This window comes from Hylobates moloch, unplaced genomic scaffold (assembly GCF_009828535.3).
Source record: "Hylobates moloch isolate HMO894 unplaced genomic scaffold, HMol_V3 SCAFFOLD_11, whole genome shotgun sequence".
In the NCBI taxonomy this organism is placed as follows: domain Eukaryota; kingdom Metazoa; phylum Chordata; class Mammalia; order Primates; family Hylobatidae; genus Hylobates; species Hylobates moloch.
The window spans coordinates 39,828,478-39,851,655 of NW_026652286.1; the positions used below are offsets into that span (position 1 = coordinate 39,828,478).

At 47.2% G+C, this 23,178-nt stretch overlaps 1 protein-coding gene and 1 long non-coding RNA gene across 5 annotated transcripts in view; one reads left to right on the forward strand and one right to left on the reverse strand.

The window, feature by feature from the left end:
* Window positions 1-6,681, reverse strand: part of TUB (TUB bipartite transcription factor) — a 115,763-nt gene extending 109,082 nt beyond the window's left edge. For 2 of the 4 annotated variants that reach the window (XR_009215498.1, XM_058446235.1), the window contains exon 1: window positions 6,355-6,681. Coding sequence is in view for 2 of the 4 variants with exons in the window: in XM_058446235.1 (XP_058302218.1) it covers window positions 6,355-6,524 (170 nt within the window). In the remaining 2 variants the exon portion in view is untranslated. Of the gene's footprint in view, window positions 1-3,206; window positions 3,230-6,354 lie in introns of those variants that run through there. The other 2 variants (XM_032166678.2, XM_058446236.1) reach the window with 2 other exon arrangements.
* A 2,488-nt stretch (window positions 6,682-9,169) lies between these two features.
* On the forward strand, window positions 9,170-14,434 carry LOC131384549 (uncharacterized). The gene is made up of 3 exons (XR_009215518.1): window positions 9,170-9,629; window positions 11,976-12,132; window positions 13,446-14,434. It is a non-coding gene; the product is annotated as an uncharacterized LOC131384549 (long non-coding RNA).
* Window positions 14,435-23,178: the final 8,744 nt, after the last annotated feature.

Sequence of the window (23,178 nt, forward strand, 5' to 3'; positions counted from 1 at the left end):
TGATGGGATAAACAAACTGTGATATATCCATGAATACTACTCAGCAATAAAAGGAAATGCTCTACTAATTTATGCAACAATATTGAAGAATATCACAATAATTACACTGTCTGAAAACGGCCAAACAATAAAAGAGTTCATACTGATTATTCCATTTATACAAAACTCTAGGAAATGAATCAGATCAGTAGTTCCCTGAGGATGGGTGGTGTGGATGCGGGGAGTTGGGAGAAGGGCAAGAAGGAAGTTTTACAAAGAGGCAGAGGACACACAGGTTTCCATGCTGCTCCCAAACACAGTAGGCACACTCCTACCTCAGGACATTGTCACTTGCTGCTCCTTTCCATGGAACATTCTTCCCATTAACCACATGACTCATTCCCTGGCCTCTTTCAGCTCTCGGATGAAATACTCCCTCCTCAGAGTTTCCCTGACCACACTATATGACACAGCACACACACCACCCCCAGCATGCCCATGCTGTCAGACTCTCTCCTCCAGACTCTGCTTTTTCTTCTTTGCACTTTATCATATTATATAAGCCTCTTAGCACTGATACATTAAATATATTTGTCCATATCTCCTCCAACTAGATAGTAAGAACTACGAGACCACAGACTTTGTTTCATTCTGTCTCCACTGCCTAAAATGTTGCCTGGCATTTAGAAGGTGCTCAGTAAATGCATATTGAGTGAATGGACCCACCTTAAGACGTAGCTACCATTATTATTGTCTATTTGTCGATGGAGGTTAAGTCACTTGTCTAAAGCCATATAAGCAATAACTTAAGGACCTGGGCTTCAAAGCCAGGTCACTTTGACCCCAAAATCCAAGTTCTGTGCAGTGATGCTACTTTGTCTCAGAGTCTGAGAGGTCACACTCACACACACAAACATAATTGTAAAACAATGCAGTCAGTAACTGCCTGTGGAAAAAGAAATCAATTCACTCCTCCTGGAGGACAATCTGACAGTAGACAACATTGGAAACTAACAATCCTTCTTCAGGAGTTTAATTGAATAATCAAACATGAGGGGAGAATGTCATATATACAAGATGTTCAACACAAAATTATTTATACTAGCAAAGAACTGGAAGAACAATAAAGTCCCCACAAAGGAGTGATTGAAGTAGAGCAGAAATGAAGTGGAGTCAGGATGTGACAGAAGATGATGCCTGATGTGATCAATTTTTCTCCAAGGAGCAGGAGGCAGGGCCATTTACATAACACATGGGGTGCAGATAAGGGTCAAGCAGAGAGGGGTCTTGAGAGTGCAGAAGGTTTGGAAGGGCTGTTGTGGGCAATGGGAGTGAAGTTCATCAGGGAGAAGCAGAAAGACTGAGAGATGGCGTTGGCGGCCCGGCCGAAGATGAAGACTATGAAAGTGGTGACATCCTGCACAGGCATGTCATTTTTGTTGTAGGATTCTAGTGTCATAAGAAGAAAGGGGATAGAGATTTTAACATTGATCCACGCTGGGCTAGAGTTGTGCTGAGCATATGTGAGGGAATAAAAAGTGCTGGAGTGAGTGACTGAAATAATCTACCATGTAATACAAGCTGGGAAGAGAAGAGAGGCCGGGAAAAGGCTGGTAGGCCATGAAGGCAGACACCTTTGTGTTATGGCAGTAGTAATGTATAAGGAACATGCCTGAGGTCAGAGAGTTGGCAATTCGTGTGTATGAGATTAGAAGTGAAGCAATTCCAGCTGTCATCATCTAGGAATTTATCCTGTGAATAACTGAAGAGAAGTGTCTAGAATGGGAAGGTCCAGAAATTGTGAGTGAAGAGTGCTAGTTTGGTCACTGATATGGGCACTGAAGCCTTTGAGGATAACGACTGAAGCCTGAGTGGAGACAAAATGGTTAATGGGGTGCCAAGCTGTGGAAAACAATGGGCTTCATGATACCTACTTTGTGCAGTCATTTTACATAGATCTTTTCCTTTTATCTTCATAACAATCAGTGGTATAGATAAGGAGATTTGGAGAGTTCAAGGTCAATGTCCAAGTTTTGAGGAGTCCATTTGGCTTGTGGATGCTGACTAGAGAATACAATTACCAGTGAAGGGTCTGATTTTAAACCTATTGGGTTAAAGATGTTGGCTGAGTATCTAGATGGAGACATCTACAGGCATTGAGAGATGTGGGACTAAGTCTAGGAAAAAGGCTGGAGTTGAAGATATAGATTTCTGTGTTAGAAGCACTGCGTTGACAACTGAGACCAGGGTGTAGCCTGAGAATAGAATGGAATGGAGTGAACTGGAAAAGAGGAGCACTTTGGCGTGTGCTCAGATGTGGACAGTGGGGACCTAAGAGGAGTCAGAAATTTTAAAAATGTAGGCATCATATTTTGGTAGGTTGGAAAAGTGGCCATAGATTTTCAGCTCCTGCCTTCAAGATGTAAGGCCTATTTCCCCACTCCTGAAATGTGGGCTGGCATTCTGACTTACTTTGACTAATACAAGGCAGCAGAGTGATGTGCAAGTTCTAAACCTAGGCCTCAAGAGACCCTGCAGCTTCTGCTCTCTCACTGGAATCCCTTCCACCACCATGTGTGCAAACCTGAGTGAGCTTGCTGCAAGATGAGAAGGCACATGGAGAGAGGGCCCAGCTGCTCTAGACTTCCCAGCCGGAGCACCAGATATGTGAGCAAGCCCAACCCAGAAAAGCTGAGCCTGGCCCAGATCACAAAACTGCCCAGCTAAGCCCAGCCCAAATTGCTGATCCACAGAATCTTGTGCTAACTCAAACCGTTGTTTTGTTGTTGTTGTTGTTGTTTTGTTTTTGTGTGTTTTTTGTTTTGTTTTGTTTTTGAGACACAGTCTTGCTCTGTCGGCCAGGCTGGAATGCAGTGGCATGATCTCCACTGCACTGACTGCAACCTCCATCTCCCAGGTTCAAGCAATTCTCCTGCCTCAGCCTCCCGAGTAGCTAGGATTACAGGTGTGTGCCACCACACCTGGCTAATTTTTGTATTTTTAGTAGAGACAGGGTTTCACCATGTTGGCCAGGCAGGTTTCGAACTCCTGACTTCAGGTAATCCGCCCGCCTTGGCCTCGTAAAGTGCTGGGATTACAGGCCTGAGCCACCACGCCTGGCCAAAACAGTTGTTATTTTAAGTCACTAAGTTTAGGAGTCACTTGTTAACATGGCAATAGATAACTGATACACACATGGTCCAGAAGCAAGGGGGACAACAGCTTACATAAACACATGGAGGAGAGGTCAACTTGGATGAGGACTTGAAGGACAGGTGTTTGCCAGGTTCAAAGATGTGATGGGGGCAGCAACCAGAGAACAGTGCTGGAAAGTGAAAGTTAACTATTAACAATGGTTCCTTATAGAGTTAGGATGGGGATAAGGTCAGCAGAACACAGATTTTCACTTTTAATACTATGTACCCAATGTATGTGTTGCTTGTGTAATGGTTTTAACAGCTTGATTGAGTATTGTGTAATTTTTTAATAATTCAATCTTTATGTCGTAAAAAGCAAGTACTGATTAGAAAATAGAGGAGGTGGTGTGGACTAGTGATTTTGGAGAGTAGACAAACCAGCTGCATCACAATCACCTGGGAAGTTTTAAACAAACATTGAGCCCAGGATCCTACCCCTAGATATTCTGATTCAGTTAGTTTGGTCAAGGGCCAGGTGAGTTGTTTTCTTCACATAGCTCCCGAGGTATTGAGATTGTCAGGGTGAGAAGAAAAGAGTTCTGAAGACAGAGACCCAGTAAATGTCTTTATGTAGGGGTCTGAAAGCAGAAAAATAATTTTTTCTTTTTTTTTTTTTTGAGACGGAGTCTCGCTCTGTTGCCCAGGCTGGAGTCCAGTGGCGTGATCTCGGCTCACTGCAAGCTCTGTCTGCCGGGTTCATGCCATTCTCCTGCCTCAACCTCCTAAGTAGCTGGGACTACAGGCGCCCGCCACCACACCCAGCTAATTTTTTTGTATTTTTAGTAGAGATGGGGTTTCACCGTGTTAGCCAGGAGGATCTCGATCTCCTGACCTCGTGATCTCCCTACCTCAGCCTCCCAAAGTGTTGGGATTACAGGCGTAAGCCACCGCGCCTGGCCAAGATTTTCAAACTAAGCTTCTGTGGAAGACTAGAGTTCCAGAAACATTTACAATATGCATTAATAAAACAGCAATTTATACCACTTATTGTGTGAATACTAAGTCCCAGGCAATATGATAAGCCCTTTATATTTATTACCTCATTTATTTTTATTTTTTGAGATAGAGTCTAGTTCTGTCGTCCAGGCTGGAGTTCAGTGACACAATTTCAGCTCACCGCAAGCTCCGCCTCCCGGGCTCAAGCAATCCTCCAGCCTCAGCCTCCCAAGTAGCTGGGATTACAGGCGTGCACCTCCATGCACAGCTAATGTTTTTGTTTGTTTTTTGTATTTTTAGTACCGTCGGGGTTTCACCATGTTGGCCAGGCTGGTCTCAAACTCCTGATCTCAAGTGATCTGCCCACCTCAGCTTCCCAAAGTACTGGGATTACAGGTGTGAGCCACTGCGCCAGGCCTATTACCTCATTTAATACTCACAACACTTCCCCAAGAAACTGTGGCCCAGGGAGAAGTAATTTGTCCAAAGTTAGCTAGGTGGAGTCAGGATTTGAATGCAGGTTATCTAATTCCAAAGTCTTTCTGCTTTTATAAGTTTGCTTTTGCAGGGAAAAATTATTTACTATATGGAATTAGCTCAACTTTAAGTTTTTCTCCCAGAATATGTCACTACTTATTTCTAATATAATCTAGACTGTGAGCTCATCTCCGGGAGGAAATTGTGTCTTTTTTATCACCTTATTTCCAGGGCCCAGGACATAGTTCGCACTCAATACATGTTTGTTGAATAAATGAATGAATGTGTGGATTTGGGATCTGAATCAAAGTTTGTAGGTTTTGTTATTTCAAGTTTAATATTCCAATAATAGAGTTCTCCGTGGAGAGCACCACTTTTCAAAAAGGCAGGTGCACTGGAATCATGAGGTGGACAGAAGATTTGCTGGGGCTGTGCAAGGAAGGGTTGATGAAGAAACAGAATTAACTAATTCAGACGATATATTCCCCCAAAGAAGGCAATGAAAGGAAAAAAACAGACGTGGATCAGTCGCACCCATCTCGAGGAGGGAGACAAGACAAAGGTGAATAAGTTTACAGGCTGAAGAGAGATCACCAGTAAAAAGGCGAAGGTGCAGATGGAGGAGACAGATGGGATTAATATGGGGCGAGACTCAGGGAGGGTGAGGAGGGGTCCTAGGGGAACTAGCCTTAGGCAGGAGGGACACCTGTTCCTCTGAAACTAGGCAAACAAGGGCTGTCGAAGATGCAGGGAGGTTTTTGGCAGAGTTAAAGGAAGGAGAGCACAGGAAGCAGGACTTCACGGAGATGAGAGCAGCCCAGTAAATGAAGTTTGTCTTCCAGCCCTCACCATCTAGGGTCATGGGTCAGGAAATTTAACTCCAGAATTCTGCAGATGGACATGGGGTTACGAAACTTAAAAACAACAAACAAACAAACAAGCAACTATCTACTATCATCATGGTTTCATTTTAAATAGAGGGGTAGCATTTAACACACCAACAAAAGGTAGAAAGGGCATAACCTAGGAATAAATCTACTCGGCTTTATGACCAACTCACTCCGTTCTTATTTTTTTCATTTCGCCAGGGAGGATGACTCCTTCCTCCAGGACGAGTGCGTGGGGAGCGCAGCTGCAAACCGCCCACTCCGGCAGCCGCTCGCCATCCCCGCGGGGCGGGCGGAGAGCCCGGCAACACGAGGGCGCCGCTCCTGCGCCCAGACAGCCGGCCCGGGCTGCCATCTCGCCCCGCGGAACAGGCAGCGACTCGCGGGTCCCGGGCAGCCAGCGGGGCAGTCCGCCCGGGGCCAGCCTCGGTCCCTGCGGAGGGCCAGCGGGGCGCAGACCCCGGCGGGCGCATCCCAGAGCCAAAGGCGCCCCCTCCTCACCCCGCCCGCCAGGGTCCCACCCCCGCCCCTGCCCCGCCCCTCCCGGCACCCCCTCCGCGCCCTTTCTCGGGGTCCCCCGGCGGAGCGACCCTGGCGGGGCAGCCGGGATGGGGGCAGAAGTGCCAGGTCGCTAGTCCCAGTGGCCGCAGGCCCTCCTCCGACAGCTCTGCCCCGTGGGTGTGGGGACACTACCCTCGCTTGAGTTCCACTGCGCCGTACCCGAGGCTCTGGGTCCCGGATGCCCGAGGGTCCGGGTGCCCGAGCCCACCCTGGGGGTCAGGCGCTCGCGCCAGTCCTAGCCCCCGGAGGCCCGCTTCTCCCGCAGGAGAGCGAGGGTCAACAGGCGCTCACTCAGGGCCACCCTTCGGGCGCCCTACCTGTCATAGCTCCAGCGGCTGTAAGACAGGGTCCGGTGGCTGCTGACTCCCTCCATCGCCGCCTCCGGCTCCGCTCGGGGCTCCACGGGCGGCGGCGGCGGCGGCGCTGGGCTCAGGGCTGGCTCGCAGGCTGCGGGCCGGGCCGGGGCGCGGGCGGAGGACTGTACCATTCGCCCCCCGGGGGGTGACCCCCTCCGGCTCTGCCAATGGCGGGGACGCGCGACTGCGGGGACCCGGGCCTGTGAGGCCCCCTCCCCCTCGCTCGGGTCCCGCGGGGGCGCGGCTGCGGCAGCCTGGGCTGCTTATTTATTTATTTCCGAGGTGTGCTCCGCGTCGCCATGGCAACCGCTCCATCTTTTCCGGCGTCACTAGGGCACCGCTGCTTTCAAACCTCCCCGGGACAGGGTTGCTAAGAGGCTGCTCCGGTTCCTGCTTGCTTGGGAGTCCCGGATCCGCTGTCGCCACTCGGGGCCTTTCTGCAGAGGCTCCCTCCTTTCCGGTGTGGGAGTCTTCAGCCAACCTCCCACAATCAAGTTCCCCCCTTCTCAGGAATGGAAATAGCCATCCCCCAATTTCCTAGATTCCCGCCGTCTCCCCGTCCCTTCTTCCCCAGGGTGGAAGTCTTGAAACCACCGTCCCCTCCTCTTTTCAAATTGCCTCCCTCCTTACTGAGAATGGAAATCCACTACTCCCTCCCTCTCTCCCGGGTGGATTCCCTCGGCCCTGCTATCTGGTCTATTACGGCCCTCTTGGGTTCCGAAGACCAAGCTCTGTAAACACTCCCATTTCTAGGCCACCTTGTTCTGTTTATGTCCCTTGTGCTTTCTCTTCATTACTACTGAAAATCCTTTGGAAAAAGTCCAAGTGTCTTGGCTTAGCCAGGGGAGAGCTTGTCTCACAGTGACCCAGGGAAGGCTATGGCAAGAAGTCCCGCCTGGGTGGGGCGGGGTGGGGCGGGGTGGGGCAGGGAGAGCCGGCTCGCGCCTTCTTGTCTGCCCGAGGCCCCCAGTCACTTCCCATCCCCCACCTTAGGCTGATGGCTTTAGGGATTTACAGGTATAATCTTCTTGCAGAGGTCACAAGAGCCTAAGAAGGACTTTTCGGGCAGTTGCTGTGGGGTGGCTGGCTAACTTCACGCCAGGGTCAGGGTCGGGGTGGAGGTGCCGAAGTTCCCAGGAGGCTGGAGCGCGAGGAGGGGGAGGTAGGGTTTGCGCTACGCTAATCCAAGGATCCTGACAACTCCTGTGAACTAGAGTTAACTGGCAGTGCACCCGTTGCATCCAGCCCACAATCACAGGGAAAAAAATGCTTTTCACTAAAAAAATGGACAACACTTAAAAATTGGCAGATTTAATAGATCTAGCTTTTTATCCTCTCTTGAAAACTAAGAATGTCTGCCAGTACTGGGCCTGTCTTCAGCATGGCAGGCATAGAGCGCAGTAGTGGCTGTCCTCTGCACCCGGAGCAGGGAATATGTTGTTCTATAAGCCTCCGGCCCTAGCCGGCCAGCTTTTCTCTTACATGAATTGCTTAGTCCTTATAGCTTTTAAGTTTACCATTTCTGTGCAATACAGCCATCTCTATAACCGCTGAAGTACCCAACTTGCTCATAGAGCTATCCAAATGCATCATTAACCAATATTTACCAAGGGCCAGGTACTGAGCAAAATGCTTTATGTACCAGGTAGACACTGTTACTGTCTCTCGTGGAGTTTACAGACTGGTGTGCAAGGACTGACTCCCCCAAAAAGCCAGTATTCCTGAACCACATCTTGATAGTGAGGCTCTTGGCACACCCGTGACCTCAGCAGTAGTGGATTGGAACTCCAGAATCAACTTGTTGCAACTGTGTGAAGCCTTATTTCATTGTTTAGGGGTAGGGGTCAGAGGTGAGCTTCCCCCTCTGGAGAATGTGTGGGAGTTTGTGGGGTCTCCCACAGAAACTGCAGGACCAGAGGCTACTGCTCCTGACCCATATGTCATAAGACAAGTCCTAAGGATGTCCCTTTTCCAAAGGACTGGCTACCCCACCCCAATCCATGCTGGCTCAGAACCAGCAGTCACAGAGGCTTCCTGAGGCTGACATTTAGGCACTGGCTGCCAGCCCCCTGCAGCCTGCCTTGGTGAGGCCACTGTAGCTACAAAAGCCAGTAAACCTGCTACTGGCTCTTATAGCCCCCGCTTCCAAATCCTGATACCCTCTAGAAGTACAAACGAGAAGCCCAAGGCCAGGTGTCCTGAACCAAGGCTGAAAGCTGTAGAGAAGCTACACCCCAGACGTTCTTAGGAGAACTCTGGGCTAGGCAGATGGAGGAGCCCAACAAAGCTGTAGAGGTAAGACCTTTTGACCCTTATCAATGCCAGGAGCGGTGCATCAGCAATCTGTAGGAGGAGGTTTGGCAATATCAAAGCATGGCCACAAAATCTTTCCATTCCTGTTGTTAAGAAACAAGATGTATGTTACCTCCCCTTTAATCTGGATGCTATGTAACTTCTGAGGTTAAGTAATGAAAGGCCCTTCAGCATCCCCTGTTCACTGGACCCCTGAGCTGACATGTTAGAAGTCTGACTATTGTGATGCTGCCATGCTGTGAGAAAGCCCAAGCTACAAGGAAAGGTCATATGTGGGTGCTTCAATTGACAGTCCCAGCTGAGCCAGGCACCAGACATAGGACTGAAGAAGCCTTCAGATGATTACAGCCCCTAGCCCTTTAAGTCATCCCCAACTGCTTAAGCCTTCCAGCTGAGCCTTAGACATCACAAAGGAGAGACAAGTCATCCTTGCTCTGCCCTGACCTGACCTAGAGAATCTGTGAACACTATGAAACGGTTGTTGTTTTACACCATAGATAACCAGGAAGGCAGAATTCATCTCAGAGGAACTGGTTCTTTGTCCTTGAAAGCTGATTCATGGCCCTTTGGTTATGACAGGAAGGGTTCCAGTTCATCTGCAGAGAAGAGCTGCAACAAGGAAACTGGATTGCTCTGCACAGAGGAGCAATAGGAATTCAAGACTTGTCTTCTTGTAGCTAAATGATGAATGGTAGGGGTAAGATTGGAACTGGGAGAAGAGAGGATACAGGAGAAAAGCTTGAGCAAGAAGAAGGTGAAATGGTAGAAAGCTAGGCTCTAAGAAGGAAAGTAACTGGTGAGAAATTCCGAGGGTAGGGACAGCCAAGGAACTTGAGGAATGGAGATGTCTAATGTTCTATTTTATGTTGGTTCCTGCTCCTTGGTGCTGCTCTATTACCTCCAATACTTTCAGAAAATGTCTGGTATGTATATACCACCACCTCCTATGAATGATGCTTACGGAATGCAGAAGGTGGGGCATGGTCCACAGTGGGACACTTTGTGGGATAAAGTGGAGTAGGAGGACGGCAACCCTGGCAGCTTGTAGGAGACTGAGAAGTTAGGAGCAGGAATGCCCATGCCGAGGAGACCAGGAGGGCATGCCCCTTCCCAAGAAACCCTGGCCATGTCAGTGAGTGTAGTAGACTTCCCCAGATGAAAGTAGACAGGCTAGAGATAGTCTATCTGGATTTTAAAGGAAAGTGTAACCTTAGAAGGCTGGAAGCTTCAGACTGTGAAGATATGTGGCCAGTGGTCCTGGAACTAGGGATCTGGCTACTCTGCAGTAAGCAAACGAGCAATGAAGAAACCCAAAACCAGGACCTAGGACCAAGGGCCCACCATGGCAAAATGAGGAACAGGGACCTGGGAGTCTATGTCCTCAGAGAATAAAACCTGGAAGGAAAAATCCCTTGTTGCAGCAGAGATGGAGAGTTATAAAGAGAAACCACTTCCCAGGCTAAAACATGGTCCATTATCTCCAGAGTAAAACTCTGGAAGAAAAAAAATTCTGCTAGCTGGAACCAATGTGCTCCTAAGACCCACCCTTTCCCTTTAGTTTCCATTCCCACTGCCACCACCATGTTTTACTCCAAGCAGCAGTTTCCCTTTAACATTCTGTGTTTAACATTCCCTTTAGCACAATCCCTGTGTTCCTCTACTACTGCTAGGAAGGACTAGCTTCATTAATTTTAGAGGAAAGATTCAGAAAAATAAAGAGAGTTATCACATGAAATGTATAAATGCAGGTCCCGGGACCCTGCACCATTCCACTGGCCATCTGCAGATATCTATACTCTGATTCCAAAAGGTGGACTTGCTACCGGATTTCTTTCCTAGACACCCTGACAATGCCCAAAGTCAAGAGGTGAAGCTCATTTCTGTTCTGAGAGACAGGCTTCATGTCCAGATGACTAGCACCTTGAAAAACCTCACCAACTGATGGTCCATCCCTACTCCCACACTCACAGAGAGTGGCTTCATCTTCAGAAGCCCAACTGAATAACCACATTGCAATCTAATCACTCCTGCTATGGACTGAATCTTTGTGTCTCCTCCGGATTGATATGTTGAAACCTAAATCCCAAAGTGATGGTATTAGGAGGTGGGGCCTGTGGGAGGTGATCAGGTCATGAGGGTGGAAATGGGATTAGTCCCCTTTATAAAAGAGACCTGAGAATCCCCTTCCACCAAGTGAGGATACAGTGAGAAGACCAACATCTACGAACCAGGAAGCAGGCCTTCACCAGACACTGAATGGTGCTGGCACCTTGATCTTGGACTTCCCAGCCTCTACACTGTGAGAAGTCAATTTCTGTTTTTTTGGGTTTTTTGTTGTTGTTGAGACAGAGTTTCACTCATGTCACCCAGGCTGGAGTGCAATGGCACGATCTCAGTTCACTGCAACCTCCGCCTCCTGGGTTCAAGCAATTCTCCTGCCTCAGCCTCCTGAGTAGCTGGGATTACAGTTGCCTGCCACCACGCCCAGCTAATTTTTGTATTATTAGTAGAGACAGGGTTTCACCATGTTGGCCAGGCTGGTCTCGAACTCCTGAGCTCAGGTGATCCACCTGCCTTGGCCTCCCAAAGTGCTGGGATTACAGCCTTTTCTGTTGTTTTTAAGCCAACCAGTTTATGGTATTTTTGTTATAGCAGCCTAACTAGACTAAGACAACCCCCACTCCTATCTCTGCCTGCCAAACACACAGTGGCAGGAGATTCTTCACAGAGAGCACCCTCTCAGCCCTTCTCTGAGTCCTCAAGTCTTTCTGCAAGTGAAGAAAGGAGTACAGATAGGGATCTGAGAAGTTCTGAGAAGTGACACGTAACTTTTCTTAACATCCCTCACTCTGCTGCCAGAGGAAGGAGCAGGCCTTCACATCTCATAGGTAGGTATGTAGCACCACACTCGATAGCTCCAGCTCTCAGTGAGTGGTGGAGATGCCTGCTGTGGGCTATTTGGAAGTCTGAGCAAGGGGCAGGGGGGAGCCGGAAGCTGCGTGGGCAAAGATAGGCATCAGTGTGAATGTTCAGCCATTTGTTCCCAAGATGGGGTGGGGTGGGGGAAGCTCTTAAAATTCATGGTAGAGTCAATCGTTTTTGAAAGCCATAGATTTTTAAGGACAATCCCAAGAGTGGGAGTGTTTATGCAGTGAAAAGGTTTGTTGAGTATCAGGAGTTAAGGTTCTGGCATTTAACAAAATTTGGAAAAAGATTTACTTATATGCTTTTTGTTGTTGTTGTTCTGTGTTTTATTTTTCCTACTGTAGACAGAAGAGACAGAAACTATAAACTGTAATTTGGTTTAAATTCAGGTCACTAAATGCCATTTCTGGCATCCCTGAACTTGTGAATGACCAATGATCATATGATCATGTGAGTTACTATCATCTCTAACCTGTGTACAACAGCCACAGCATGAATTAGGTATGTTATTTAAATTTATTATTAATATTTGAATATTTGCTCTCAAATGTAGGCAACTTTTTGTTTTTTTTTGAGATGGAGTTTTGCTCTTGTTGCCCAGGCTGGAGTGCAATGGTGCAATCTCTGCTCACTACAACCTCCGCCTCCCGGGTTCAAGCAATTCTCCTGCCTCAGCCTCCCGAGTAGGTGGGATTACAGGCATGCACCACCACCCCTGGCTAATTTGGTATTTTCAGTAGAGATGAGATTTCTCCATGTTGGTCAGGCTGGCCTTGAACTCCTGACCTCAGGTGATCCGCCTGCCCTGGCCTCCCAAAGTGCTGGGATTACAGGCGTGAGCCACCATGCCCGGCCAGGCAAGCGTATTTTAGGTAGAAATTGGAGGAAAAAAATACCTTTTGTGCTTTGTAAGTTGAAATTCTACCACATCTATTTGTAGTTGCATGACTGTATGCTGCAATCTGTATAATCGTGAGAGCTTTTAATTTAATGTATTAATTATTAAGAATTTTCAAACAGTTAAATCTGAAAATAGATGGGCAGTTAATTCAAGTAAGTATTAAGAGAGAGTTACCCAGGTAACTTTAGAAATAACATCACATTCTTTCTGAAACCACAAATATTTATAATGATGTAAATAATAAAAGGCAGCATATAGGAAGAGCTGGGATAATAGAAGCCCCAGGGAAGTCAGTGGCAATCCTGCGGGTGCTCTGCTTCCAGCATGGAGCCAGAGGTGGGCCAGTCAACCAACGCTAATGGTCCTGAAGGCAGGGCCTTCACAGTGTTTCATTTCCTTAGCTTGGTGTCAGAAAATGCCATAGAAAGTTCTGGGCTCCCCATGAGGCTGATTAAAGGGCTAAGAGGACAGGTGGACCCAAATGGGCTTCAATGTTTGGGTGAGGAAGATGCAAAGTACATGAGCCAGGTGAGTAGAGAGATGACACTGGGGTGGCAAACATGAGTAGAGGTAATGGCACGCCAACGAGGACCAGGTGAGCAAGGTAGTTCTCATGGAGAAGATGATCAGGGATCAGATACTTTCTCTAGGTAGCAGGATGACACAGAAATCCCTCTTTATCAGGAGTTTAGGAAATGAAGTGTCAGGGGTCCCCCAAACCATCCCTAGATTTGATGATTCACTAGGAGGACTCGCAGGGCTCAGCACAGAATTGTATTCATGACTGTGGTTTATTACGGCGAAAGGATTCTGTGTGAGTGTCTCCAAGATCCAGCTCAGGCTCCATGATTCACTAGAATAACTCATAGGTCTCAGAAACGGCTGTTATACTCACCATTATCTCTTATTACAGTGAAAGGATACAGAGTAAAGTCAGCAAAGAAGAAAGGCTTTGGGGCAAAGCCAGGAGAAACCACAAGCTTCTAAGTGAACCCTCCCGGTGGAGTTGCATGAGGACTCACTTCATTCTCCCAGCAACTGTGTGTGACAACACATGGTGGTGTTGCCAATTGGAGAAGCTCACCCAAGCCTTGGTGTCCAAAGCTCTTAATGAGGAGTCAGTCATGGAGACATGCAAAGCCTGCGTAACTGGCCTCAGCTGCCCCAATAACTCCCTCTCCCCCTACCCCCAGAGCAAAACTAAGAGTTCATCCTAAGTCATTTTATTAGGATAAACTTATCGGGTCAAACTGATATAGCCTCTCCCAAGGCCCCAGGCATACAAAAACATTAATCAGTCAGAATATTCCAAGGGCCCTCAAAACTCAAGCACCTGCACCTCTTCTCCAAGGACTGCCTTCACACAGCTGGAACCACTTTGCTCACCTTTAAAAAGAGCCATAGGTACCTAGGATCTGCCTCCATGCTGGGATGGCCCTTGCCTAAGCCTGACAGGTGCAGGAGCGAAAGAGTGAGGCATCCTTGCCTTGCGTGTAGACAACGTTGAGGTGTAGCTTGTACTCCCGAGTTTCCCTGTAGGATGGCGTTGACTCTAACCTCTATGAGACTTTGCCTGAAATCACTCTTTTGCTTGACTTCCTTTTTTTTCTTGTCCTCCTACACCCACTCCTTTGTCTCCCTAGCAGCATTTCAGTGATGTGCTGACACTGGCTAGTTCCAAGAGCTGATTGTTAGCAACTCTTCCCAACTCCATGTTCAGAGATATCCTGTTGGTAGCTTTAAACTGGTCATGGTGGAAGTACTCACTATAGAGTATTTGTGGAAATTGTTGAATGCTTGATTTATTTATCAAACTTATTTATTTTCTTTCCATAAAGCCAGTTGTTACTCATTTACTATCACACCACCGGGCACTTCCTTAATAAATCACTTGAATGTGAATGTTTGTTTCAGTGTCTACTTCTGCAAACCCAACCTAAGAAAGAAACTACCTTGGCAGTTTTTTGAGAGTCAGGAGGCTCAGAGACGTAGGTTGAAATATATTTGTTATATGAGGCCAGATGATCCACTATTTATTTGAGTTCTAAGTGGACTAAGGCAAGAAAGGCATCTTCAATGGATTGAAGTTGAGGTGCCGGCTGCTCTGACTCTTGGGTTTGATGACCTGCAAGTCCAATAGTGCCAGACATATCTGTGTTAGATAAGAGCCCTGTGCTGGGTCTCTGGAAAGTCATGTGGAGCTTTTAGGTTTGGAGCTGGACCCTGCCTTCTGCAGCAGAGAACTACTCATATTTGCAAAGAGAGAGCTTATAGTGTGCTCCTGGGCCCTCATAGAGCTTGAATACCTGCTGTGGGACATCAAGACACTATGTGACTAGATCGGCCCATAGTAATCTGGGACGCCAGTCATAAATTCACCCAGGCATGAACTGGGTGTTTTATGTTTACCAGTTCACCAGTCAGAAACTAGCAATTCATTGTATGATGACAATGATTTGGTGTTGGATCCAGACAGGTGCAGAAGGCACAAGTAAACTATATGAAGACACGATTCAAAGTCTGTCATCTACCCCTGTTGCTCCAACCTCCTTCCTGTAGGAGTGTTCCATACCACCACTGCTGTAGGAAGAAAAACTCTGAGCCTGATGTATGGAGGGGTTGGCTGGATACGGTGGTGTGAAACAAAAATGAATTCCAGCTGTACCACACATCCACTCAGGAGAGGTTCTTAAGCTGAGTGAAGAGGGACATCCTCCTAGGGGGAAGAGACTTGGGCAGTACACTTGGCCATCCACTTTGTACGTAGGGAGGCATGGCCTGAGGCAATAGTACACATGGACTTCTAGGCACTGGAGAACAACTCACTTGGGAGGTCACAGGCCTGGATGAAACAAGACTGGAATATTGGAGAAAGAAGTATAGGGGAGATGCATGTGGATGGACTAATGGGAGTGGGGCAGAGCTTTATGCCTCCTGTCAATGCCAATCAGAGAGCATCTGCTGTGCAGGGAGCACTCAGTGAGCAGGTAGGAAGAAGGATTTGTCTGGTGAATATCAGTCAGTTTCAATTCTCAACCAACTAAGAGCTTGGGCCCATGAACGCAGCGGCAACAAGGCAGAGATGAAAGCTCTGCACAGGCCCAACCACAGGGACTCCCTCTCCCCAAGGCTTATTTACCTGCCGCTGCTGCTGAATGCAACAGAGAGACTGGATCCTGGTTATGGTGTCATTCCTTGATGGGGCTGCCCCAGCACTTGGTGATAAGTTAATGACATCAGATTCCTTCCACCCTGAGGGGGCAGCAGTTTGTCCTTTTCGACAAAGAAAAGATAGACACCTTTTCTGATTTACCTTCCTTTCTTGTTGTGCTTCACTAGTGGTTTATAGAGTGTCTAATTTTTTTTTTTTTTTTTTTGAGACGGAGTCTCACTCTGTCGCCCAGGCTGAAGTGCAGTGGCGTGGTCTCGGCTCACTGCAAGCTCCGACTCCTGGGTTCACGCCATTCTCCTGCCTCAGCCTCCTGAGTAGGTGGGACTACAGGCGCCCGCCACCATGCCCAGCTAATTTTTTGTATTTTTAGTAGAGACGGGGTTTCACCGTGTTAGCCAGGATGGTCTCGATCTCCTGACCTCGTGATTCACCTGCCTCGGCCTCCCAAAGTGCTGGGATTACAGGCGTGAGCCACCGCCCCCGGCTATAGAGTGTCTAATTTATTTATCGGTATGGGATCCTGCATAATGAAGTCTCAGCTCAAGTGTCTATTTTATGATAAAGGATCATGAAAATGGTCTTGTAAAAAAAAATGGGTCTTCTAATATATTGGATTATTTGTAAACAAGGGGTAGAAAGTAGGAGTGGCTTATTAAAGCCCAGGGAAGGCGCTAGCTTTGGGATGACACCCTGTGGGTTGGGTCATTGTCCTCCAAGTTGTAGTATATGCACTAAACTATCGGATGATATATAGTGCTATGTTGGAACACACAGGACCAGAGTAACCAACAGGTAGAAATAGTACTGGCCCCTTTCATCATCACCCCAGCCAGCTCCTTGCAGAAACTGTGCTTCCCATTTCTGCAGCAGGCTTCATTGCAACAGAGGTCCTGATTCTCAGGGAGAAATCTTCCACTGGTTAACATAAGAAGTTTCCCATTGACTCTATTGCTGGGTGGCTTTGGGCTCCTCCTGCGAGTGGACCATCAGATTAGAAAAGTTACCATATTGGAGCTGGCAATCAACCCCCATTCTGAGAAGCTAAAGTGGCTGTTGCATAATGAGGCAGGGAGGATTCATCTGAAACTTGGTCGTTGGAGTGTCTTTTGGTGCCTTCATGCTGAGTGACAATGGTGCATAGCCAACCACAGCCAACAAAGTAGGGTAGTGGCAAGACAGTCAAGGGCCCAGGCTCTCAGGAAGAGCAGCCCAGACCAACTTTAGTGTTAACCAGGCATGAAAGAAATCTGGAATTGGTGGATTGGAGGGGGAGTGGGGAGATGATGAATATTAATAGTGGCTGAGGACCAGCTGCCACAGGGGACTAAAGTTTATTCCACTAATTCTACTCTTGAAAGTCGCTTTTCTTTTTTTAAGAGCTTGCATACTCGTAAAGAGTCCACACTGTAAAAGAGTCAGTGATAGCATGGACTTGCTGTGGGGGAGGAGCAGATCTGAGCAGTGTAAGGGGGGTACCCTCTCTAACACTGGGGGTGCCTCCTTGATTTCAGCACTGTGGTGGCAGACAGCCCCACATGCAGGGCTCACATCGCACCTCAATCTCTCTTAATTAGCTAGGGAAGGATGCAGCCCTGCTGTAGTTATAGCCTCTAAGTATGAGGAAGTTAGCCAGCCTCCTAGGAGAATTCTTCAGCCAGTGGGGTAACTGGCTAAATGCCCCAGCCTTCCAGTCTCTCAGTGGGAGAATTCTGAGGGGTATGTCACATGGCTCCTTGGAGGTTCCTCAGTGGGACTGAGTCCCTGTTGCTGCAGAAATAACCAGCTTAATACCTTCAGTTGCATTAAGTTCTTCCCATTCTCGTCTCCATTTGCTTTTGCTTCTAAGATCATATTATGGGTTAGTTTTGTCCCCCTCAAAAGATATGTTGAAGTCCTGGCTGGGCGCAGTGGCTCGTGCCTGTAATCCCAGCACTTTGGGAGGCTGAGGCGGGCGGATCACCTGAGGTTGGGAGTTCGAGACCAGCCTGACCAACATGGAGAAACCCCATCCCTACTAAAAACACAAAAAATTAGCCGGGTGTGGTGACACTTGCCTGTAATCCCAGCTACTCAGAAGGCTGAGCCAGGAGAATTGCTTGAACCCAGGAGGCAGAGGTTGTGGTGAGCTGAGATTGCGCCATTGCACTCCAGCCTGGGCAACAAGAATGAAACTCCATCACACACAAAAAAAATAGATAAAATAAAAAATATATATAAAGGCTTTGGGGGCAGTATCAAAGACCCTTCCTTGATCTCAGACTTCTAGCCTTCAAGACTGTGAAACAATAGATTTCTGTTGTCTTAAGCCACGAAGTTTATGATACAACAACCCCCTCTTATTCATGGTTTTATCCATGGTTTTGCTTTCTGCAGTTTCAGTTACATGCAGTACAGTACAGTAAGATATTTTGAGAGGCAGGGAAGGGGGGGGAGGAAGAGAGACACTACATCCACATAACTTTTATTACAGTATATTGTTATAATTGTTCTGTTTTATATTAGTTATTGTTGTTAATGTCTTACTGTGCCTAATTTGTAAATTAAACTTTATCATAGATATGTATGTTTAGGAAAAAACACAGTATATATAGAGTTCAGTACCATCTATGGCTTCAGGTATCCACTGGGGGTCTTGGAATGTATCCCGCATGGATAAGGGTGAACTGTTGTACTTATTATGGTAACCATAGGAATCAAATGCAGATCACCTCACACGTAAACTATTTTCCCTCAAGTCTTTGCCACATGTTCTGTTGCAAGGGGACCCAAACTATGTTCTCCCTCCAGCTGAATTTTTATATCTAAATCTGGGGCTCCCATTCTCAGCTAACCATTACCTCTGTCTATCCCTTGCACTTCCAATCAACAAAGCAATTTTACTGGGACCATTGGACAGGATCCTATCTTGTACCTCTCACTTCTCTAACCTCCAGAATTTGGCAAGAGTCCCTCACTTTCCTGCCCAGAACTCTAGTACCATGTGGAAAGTCCAGGTTCTCTTATAAGCATCACCCTTTCCCTGGAAGGAAATCTCCAGGAACCTCATTTTGGTTGTCAGGTCCTGAGCTAGGGTTTCTCCTGGGCAATAGCAGCTCCAGAATTTCTGTATAGAGGGGTTTGTAGATTATAACCTGATTGGAAGGGGAGTGGGGCATAGATTTACTTGAAACTGTGTTATCAAACCAAGTTTAGAAGTATTATGTGTTTATTTGGAGTGATTTTGGGGGTGGGGATAGAGGAAGATGCTTTGGTTTCATCACTCTGTGGCTCAAAGGTGGCCAAGGGAAGCAGCTCCAAAAGCTTTGGTCACTTTTTTGGCACCATCCTGGCCTCTCCAAAGCAGAAGGTGCTTTCCCTGGGCAGGCCCTCAGAAAACAGCTCAGGAACGAAGGGAATGCCACTGGCAACCTTTGGCCTTTAAGTGGTGTAAGGGTGCCCTCTAGTGGCCATGACTCAGAAAGCCTCTGGCATAGAGCAATGCTCCTGAGACTGGTGGCCTGTTATGGTTGGGACCAACATTGTGGGACAGAGACCATTATAAAATTGATGACCATCATCATGGGACAGAAACTTAAACAAAGTGCTGGAAGACCCTAATGAGACACAAAATACCTTCACAAGACTGACATACAAGATGGATCAGACAAACTATCGTGGGACAAACATCTAATTCACAGCTTAGATCATTGACATAGGCAAATGCTTAACTTCTGGGAGACATCGCTGGTGGTAAGGGGGACAAGGGGGACAAACAAATGGAATTTTGTCAGCTTGCAAGTACTTGCATTACTGAGTATGCATGGATTCCTAGACTTTGCAATGAGAAGCAAGTCAGTGCTGGCAATTAGATTTCTATCTTAAACAACCTGGGTTCTCTTTGAACACTCCTGGAAATGCTGACTATAGCTAGTATGTGGGGAAAATGCTAATTTCTTCATCAGATATGCTCAGAACCTGAAGTCATAGTTATAGGCTGCACCAGGTAAACTTTCAGTAAGAACTGATTCCTCAATGTTCTAAGGAGAGTGGAGTGAAGCTTGTTGGGGTTGAGTCTGGCTGTTGTTGGCAGCTCTGTGGGTGTTGGGAGGGGAAATGGTCTATCTGGGATGGGTGGGGCAGAACCAGGTAAGACACCAGTGCCCTGCTGAAGCCCTTGTCTCATTACACTGTCCTGTGTCAGGGCAGGGAAGACTCAGTTTACCTGTTCAATCCTTCTTGCCAGAGCAAGAATCCAGCAAGACCCCCACACTTGCTTCCCTTCATGGGTCCACAGATCTCTATGGGCCACATTCTTCCCAGCTTTATAGCTTTCTGATCCTTGCTAGAAACCCTCTGTACTGGCCTCCCAGGACTCTCCTGACCCACGAGACTCTAAATAATTCTCTCTCTTGGGATTCCAGCAGAGGTCAAGGCCTCACTTGCCTTCAAGCAGCCCACAGGCTCAGGAGTGGCCATAGATTGTGGGTGGGAAAAAGGAAGTGCGATCAGGTTCCCATGTCCCTAGAATCTCATTTACTCTTCAAAAGTTAATTTGATTGAGTTCATTTTCATGAGGGCTCTGGCTTGGGCAATGGAGGAGTGGGGGAGGTTTACAGTATGGGCCTTGGAGGGCAAAAAGTGGGATAATATTGTCTCTGGTCCCCTCTCAGTTTCCCATGCCCTCTGTCCGTAGTGTCTGAATCCTGTGGAAAGGGGGCACGCAGAGCCACGGGTGCATTTTCATGATGGTCTTCTTCAAACCCAGAAGTTGAGCAGCACGACATGGACTTCCCAGGTCACGAAGTATGACACAGAGCAGGGAAGGGAGATTGACCTAAAGAAGCAGAAACTCAGACATTTATGTCTGCACACAGTTGTTGACCATGGAAGATATCTATTAGCACAAAATCAGAGAGAATATGCCCGACACTAAAAAATCATTTAAGTAAATCATAGTTTACCCGTATAATAGGAACCTATAAAACTATTTAAAATAAGGTTTTTGAAGATTTTATGACCCGGATAATAATCATTCTAAAATGTTTAGGTTAAAGAAAGTCAAAATACAAAATTCAAAACACTGTTTTAAAAAAAGTTGTTTGTAGAGAAAAGGGATTGGCACAACATGTTAACAATAATGATCGTTGAGGACAAATTTAAATCATTTCTATTTTTTTCTTTCTCTTTTTTCTATATTTTCCAATCCTTAAAAATAAATGTTACTCATAACAATAAAAATATCATTGTTCAAAAAAGGAGATTGAGATTTTGTGAGCTGGTTTGCCCTCCCTGTCTGGCCCTAATAGAGGGCACACCAAAGTCACTGGAAGGTCACACATATCCCTTGTCCCTTACAGAGGTGGTTAGAATATAGTGCAGTCCTCCAGCAGACCAATTTAGCAACAGGAACAGGGGGATCCCGTGCCCACCCCTGCAGAGAGCAAAAAGACAGTCTCGCTGTGTGTGCTTCACCTGATCCAGATGGAAGCACAGACCCTGGGATCCCTCCTGAGCTGCCGCTAAGAGGAAAGGGGCCTCAACCCCTCCCTCCTCCCACCAGCTGGAGATAGACACAGCCTCCAAAACTGCCTGTTTCCCCTTTTCCTCTGCCCCCCCGTTATCATGAAGTGTAGATTTATTCATTCAATGCTAATATAATATTTGGCAAATAATAGAAGCCCAGCGAATGCTAAATGAATGAATGATGCCTACGGAGCAAATGCTGTTAGTGTACCTGGGGTCAGTGGGCCAGTGAGATGTTTAGGGACTCATTGCCACCTGAGATTAATCTGCTTGCCGGGTCAGGGAGCCCACAGAGACAGGGTTCTTACAGAGCCAGTATGCACAGAGAGTCAGTGTTCCTGGGGATGGTGTGTTCCCTCGGGGTTGCCATGTTCCCTTCTGAGTCAAGTGATCAAGGTGCCCTTGAGGTTGGGATTCCACAGGATCAGTGCATCCATGGGCTTGGTGTCAGGTTGTCCACTGGATAAAGATTCCCCTAAGGTAAAAATGCTCATGATCTCAGTGTAAATTGAAGCCCATCCGAGAAGGTACAGGAACATACAATTTATGCCTACGAAGCTAATGTTCTCTGTCAAAGTAAGCATCAGAACCAAGTTCATTACCACTGGGTAACTGGTGCTGAACAGATTCTCAGGGGAACAGAGAGTGAGAAATGGTGGGGTGGTGGGCCCATGGCTTAGTAGGGCAGGGTGGTTGGCATGGTATGTGGGACTGGTTGAAAGGACCAATTAATTTAGGTGGCTCTGGTCAGTGGAATGATATATATATAATTTTAGGAATAAAATGGATTAGTAATTTGAGGGTTCTAGTCAGGAAAATGATTGGCTAGGGAGTTCTTGGGAAGCTGTTTGAAGGGCTGGGTAGAAAGATAATTGGGTAAAATTGTCAACAGCCTCAAAAAGGGAAACTACTGTGGTAGGGTGGGCAGGCAGCTAGGGGTGGGGAACTTTGAAACAATACCTTAGTTACAGGTGTTGTGGGCTTGTTCTAATTTTCCATATACTGTGGAAATTCCGTCTCGGCCGTAACTTCCTAACTGCTGTCAATGGTCACTGCTTCCACTTCCTGCTCAGCCTGTGCTCCAGGTCGGGCAGGTGGTGGGACAGCCTGTCTCAGGAGTGCTGGGCCACTGTTTCTTTTGCGTATTTCTGCCTCTTCATTTCCTGGGCCTCATCCCGCCCTAGGACACCTTTACTGCTCATTTGGATGACTCCAATCCATCTTTCAGACTGCCAGTGGTGTGATCACCCTGAAAGGCACCCCTGCCCTGTCTTCTGAAGCTTCTGGATGCTCCTTCAGCTATCTTGGTACCAACATGTCTTCACAGACCATTCTCTTGGTCTCTTCATTGTGTCTGGGCCACAGCTTGCCTCTGCCTTGTTCAGCCCAGTCTCACTTCCAGGTATACCTCTTGGGCATCCTGTAAGCTCTATTCCAGGGCTCTGGTTCCATTTCCTCAGTGAAATGCCTACTCTAGGCTCTTGTAGCAGTTTATAATCTCAGTTCCAGAAAAGACGTCCTGCTTTTGGCTGTCTTTGACTTGAACAAGTTAAGCTTCCTGAAAGGTCGTCAGGGTCTCAGTTCTTCTGTCCTTCGCTTCTCAGAAGAGGGTCAAAGCCTCCAGGCTCTGAGCAGCCTCTAAGGAAAGAAGGCAGGGCTGGATTTTGCACTAGGGCCCTGAAATGTTACTCAGGAGGTTGAACAGGGAGTGGAGGAGGCAGGGTAAAGAGCTGTGAAGTGGAGGGGTTGAGGCCTGGGGGCAGCCCCATGATGGAGCATGGGGCACTCTGGAAACAGATAAATTGGGTGACTCCTAGTTCTCGTTCATTTCTGAGCCATTTCACATACAAATGAAAACCCATGTGGAGGCCTAATTTTCTGGGCACATGATAAATTAGTATGTACATCTTCCCAAGATAAAGGTCGGCACTCTAATTTTTAATGAAATATTATATATGCTTACAGAAAATTA